Source organism: Oncorhynchus clarkii, chromosome 3, assembly GCF_045791955.1.
Source record: "Oncorhynchus clarkii lewisi isolate Uvic-CL-2024 chromosome 3, UVic_Ocla_1.0, whole genome shotgun sequence".
In the NCBI taxonomy this organism is placed as follows: Eukaryota; Metazoa; Chordata; class Actinopteri; order Salmoniformes; family Salmonidae; genus Oncorhynchus; species Oncorhynchus clarkii.
The window spans coordinates 81,596,065-81,600,338 of record NC_092149.1 but is presented as its reverse complement, the minus strand read 5'-3'; the positions used below and the strand labels follow the sequence as shown (position 1 = coordinate 81,600,338).

The following is a 4,274-nucleotide window of genomic DNA, read 5'->3' as shown; positions in this document are numbered from 1 at the left end:
CCTAGGGCTCAGGTCCTCCGAGAGAGAGAAAGAGAGAAGGAGAGAATTAGAGAACGCACACTTAGATTCACACAGGACACCGAATAGGACAGGAGAAGTACTCCAGATATAACAAACTGACCCTAGCCCCCCGACACATAAACTACTGCAGCATAAATACTGGAGGCTGAGACAGGAGGGGTCAGGAGACACTGTGGCCCCATCCGAGGACACCCCCGGACAGGGCCAAACAGGAAGGATATAACCCCACCCACTTTGCCAAAGCACAGCCCCCACAACACTAGAGGGATATCTTCAACCACCAACTTACCATCCTGAGACAAGGCTGAGTATAGCCCACAAAGACCTCCGCCACGGCACAACCCAAGGGGGGGGGGGGGGGGGCGCCAACCCAGACAGGATGACCACATCAGTGACTCAACCCACTCAGGTGACGCACCCCCTCCAGGGACGGCATGAGAGAGCCCCAGTAAAGCCAGTGACTCAGCCCCTGTAATAGGGTTAGAGGCAGAGAATCCCAGTGGAAAGAGGGGAACCGGCCAGGCAGAGACAGCAAGGGCGGTTCGTTGCTCCAGAGCCTTTCCGTTCACCCTCCCACTCCTGGGCCAGACTACACTCAATCATATGACCCACTGAAGAGATGAGTCTTCAGTAGAGACTTAAAGGTTGAGACCGAGTTTGCGTCTCTGACATGGGTAGGCAGACCGTTCCATAGTCCACACCGGTCGGAGTCCACACCTTTTTTTTGGGAGGGGGGGGGGTACTGTCACGCCCTGACCATAGAGATCCCTCTGGGTTCTCTATGGTGTTTTAGGTCAGGGCGTGACTAGGGGGTTTTCTAGGTATTATATTTCTATGTTGGTGTGTGTATGGTTCCCAATACACACACAGTCACGCTGCACCTTGGTCTAATTATTCATACGACGGTCGTGACACTCAGGGTGTTTAGTTGTTCCACTGATACCACTCAGGGTGTTTATTTGTTCCACTGATACCACTCAGGGTGTTTAGTTGTTCCACTGATACCACTCAGGGTGTTTAGTTGTTCCACTGATACCCCTCAGGGTGTTTAGTTGTTCCACTGATACCACTCAGGGTGTTTAGTTGTTCCACTGATACCACTCAGGGTGTTTAGTTGTTCCACTGATACCCCTCAGGGTGTTTAGTTGATTGGGTGTACAACATGTCAATTGAAATGCATTCCAGGTGACTACCTCGTGAAGCTGGTTGAGAGAGCACACACACACACACACACACACACACACACACACCACACACACACACGCATTACACACCACCAAACTCTGCTACTCCAATTTAGAGATCTGCTCCCTCGTCATCAGTAGATGTTTTTCAGCTCTGGGAGATTCTCTCGCACTGTATATTCAAATATACATTATACATACTGTATTGAATAAGGGGAAATAAAGCAGGCTGTCACCTACTCTGTGGAACTCTGTCATCATCTCTGTAGCTTGTCTCAAACCTTATGTGGTTCTGTCTACTTCCCTAAGTTTCTCTAATGTAGTAAACGTTGATCTGTTGATGTCAAACTGTGGACACGAGAGGACTTCAGTCTAGTGTGAGAGAAACAAACTTGAAAATAATTTTATTTCAGTTCAGAAGTGCTGAGACTCCGAGACAGACACTCCTCCCTGCTTCTAACGTTTCCGGCTGCTTTTCTAAGCTGTCAAGTGGACATGTAAAGCCAGGTATGGATGTGACTTACCAGTTATTAAACTGATCTGTCAGGCTACAACTTCATTTCAACCAAACCTGCATTGTAAAGAATATTTTTCACTTGTGGTCATGCCAAATGTAGAGTTGTACATTTAACACAAAAAAAAAACATTATTGCACAATTAGTAGAACTAAAAAAACATGTAACACAGTAACTACATAGCTAAACACAAAATATTATAATACACAGGGACCAGTGGCGATCGGTGCCGTTTAAGTTGAGGGAAGACGATGAGTTTTTTATGAGCATGGACAAATTTCTATATGAGAATATTGGATGATTGTCATTCATATTCCATTCACCCAGTTCAATGTAACATTGTTTAGTTGTTCCACTGACACCACTCAGGGTGTTTATTTGTTCCACTGATACCACTCAGGGTGTTTATTTGTTCCACTGATACCCCTCAGGGTGTTTAGTTGTTCCACTGATACCACTCAGGGTGTTTAGTTGTTCCACTGATACCACTCAGGGTGTTTAGTTGTTCCACTGATACCACTCAGGGTGTTTAGTTGTTACACTGATACTACTCAGGGTGTTTAGTTGTTCCACTGATACCACTCAGGGTGTTTAGTTGTTCCACTGATACCACTCAGGGTGTTTAGTTGTTACACTGATACCACTCAGGGTGTTTAGTTGTTCCACTGATACCACTCAGGGTGTTTAGTTGTTCCACTGATACCACTCAGGGTGTTTAGTTGTTCCACTGATACCCCTCAGGGAGTTTAGTCACTACACTGATACCACTCAGGGTGTTTAGTTGTTCCACTGATACCACTCAGGGTGTTTAGTTGTTCCACTGATACCACTAAGGGTGTTTAGTTGTTCCACTGATACCACTCAGGGTGTTTAGTTGTTCCACTGATACCACTCAGGGTGTTTAGTCACTACACTGATACCCCTCATGGTGTTTAGTTGCTACACTGTTACAACTTAGTTAGTTGATGGAGACATCTTAATATCAATGCACTGTTTTTTTCTTTCATGCAGCTCATGGAAATGCAAGAAATTGACTATAATGATTCGCTCTACTCCGACATCTTCAACTTCACCTATCCTCCCATAGACGAGCTCAAGGCAGCCCCCTGTAGTGTGTCTATCATGGGCTTGAGCAGTGTTGGTCTGATGGTCACATACATCATTGTGTTTGTCCTAAGTGTGCTGGGCAACAGTGTGGTCATCTACGTGATGTGCTGCTTGGCCAGGAGCCGGACCACCACAGACATCTACCTGATGCACCTAGCCATGGCCGACCTCCTCTTCTCCCTGACCCTCCCCTTCTGGGCCGTCTACGTCTACTCTCACTGGATCTTTGGTACCTTCCTCTGTAAGCTCCTGTCTGGCCTCCAGGATGCTTCCTTTTATAGTGGGGTCTTCCTGTTAGCGTGCATTAGCGTGGACCGCTACCTGGCTATCGTGAAGACCACGCAGGCGCTGACTCAACGTCGCCACCTGGTGGGGAAAGTTTGTGGAGCCGTGTGGCTGGGGGCAGGGCTTCTCTCATTGCCTGTGGTGCTCCAGCGGGAAGCTATCCAACTGGAGGATCTCAGCGACCAGACCATCTGCTACGAGAACCTGACTGCGTCGAGCAGCAACCAGTGGCTGGTTTTTGTGCGGGTGCTTCGCCACACACTGGGATTCTTCCTGCCGCTGGCAGTCATGGTTGTCTGTTACAGCTGCACGGCGGCGACGATGTTCCGTGGCATGCGCAACGCCGACCATAAACACAAGGCCATGCGCGTAATCCTGGCCGTGGTGTTGGCATTCGTGATATGTTGGCTGCCGTGCAATGTCAGCGTGCTGGTAGACACATTGATGCGAGGCGGCTCGCTGGGCGAGGAGACATGTGAGTTCCGGAACAGTGTGAGTGTGGCGCTGTACGTGACCAAGGGGATAGCGTTCACGCACTGCGCAGTCAACCCCGTGCTGTACGCCTTCATCGGGCAGAAGTTCCGGAACCAGCTCCTGCTGATGCTCCACAAGCATGGGTTGATCAGCAAGAGGGTGCTGGCCGCTTACCGCAGGGGCTCGGCCCACAGCACGGTCAGTCAAAGGTCTAGGAACACCTCTATTAGCCTGTAAGGTTTCAGTAGTGAGGATTCAATATTTTGTCACATAGCTAGCTTTGCTTCTATTTGTTTTTTGTTTTTGATGTGCATTGTCTTTTAGTATATTGTAACATGTTTGACACTATCCCATTAGTTTTTTTCCCATTATATTAATCAAAATATAGTTTTTCATGTGATACTTTAATGCTTGCTAAGTATAAACATTAATGTCAAGGCCTAATCTGTACGAAATAAAACTGAATCTTCCAACTTTTACTTGTGAAGAGACGTGTGACGTATTTGTGTCCCCCTTACAAAGATACAGATAAAATGCTATTGTACTCAGAAATGAGACGCACACATTCAAAAACATAGTTTATTTTATATTAAATTGTATCACTGTATCCAGCAACTCAAATAATGGTGTTCTGAATGTTGTCAATGCCTAAAAAACATTGAGAAAAGCCGGGAATATTTGATATTTG

At 47.0% G+C, this 4,274-nt stretch overlaps 1 protein-coding gene across 1 annotated transcript; it reads left to right on the top strand.

The window, feature by feature from the left end:
• The first annotated feature begins 1,699 nt into the window (after positions 1–1,699).
• On the top strand, positions 1,700–3,823 carry LOC139406174 (C-X-C chemokine receptor type 1-like). Its single transcript, XM_071148672.1, has 2 exons — positions 1,700–1,712; positions 2,732–3,823. Exon 2 carries the CDS (start codon positions 2,735–2,737, stop codon positions 3,821–3,823), a length of 1,089 nt encoding a protein of 362 aa, XP_071004773.1. The 5' UTR covers positions 1,700–1,712; positions 2,732–2,734.
• The last annotated feature ends 451 nt before the right edge of the window (positions 3,824–4,274 follow it).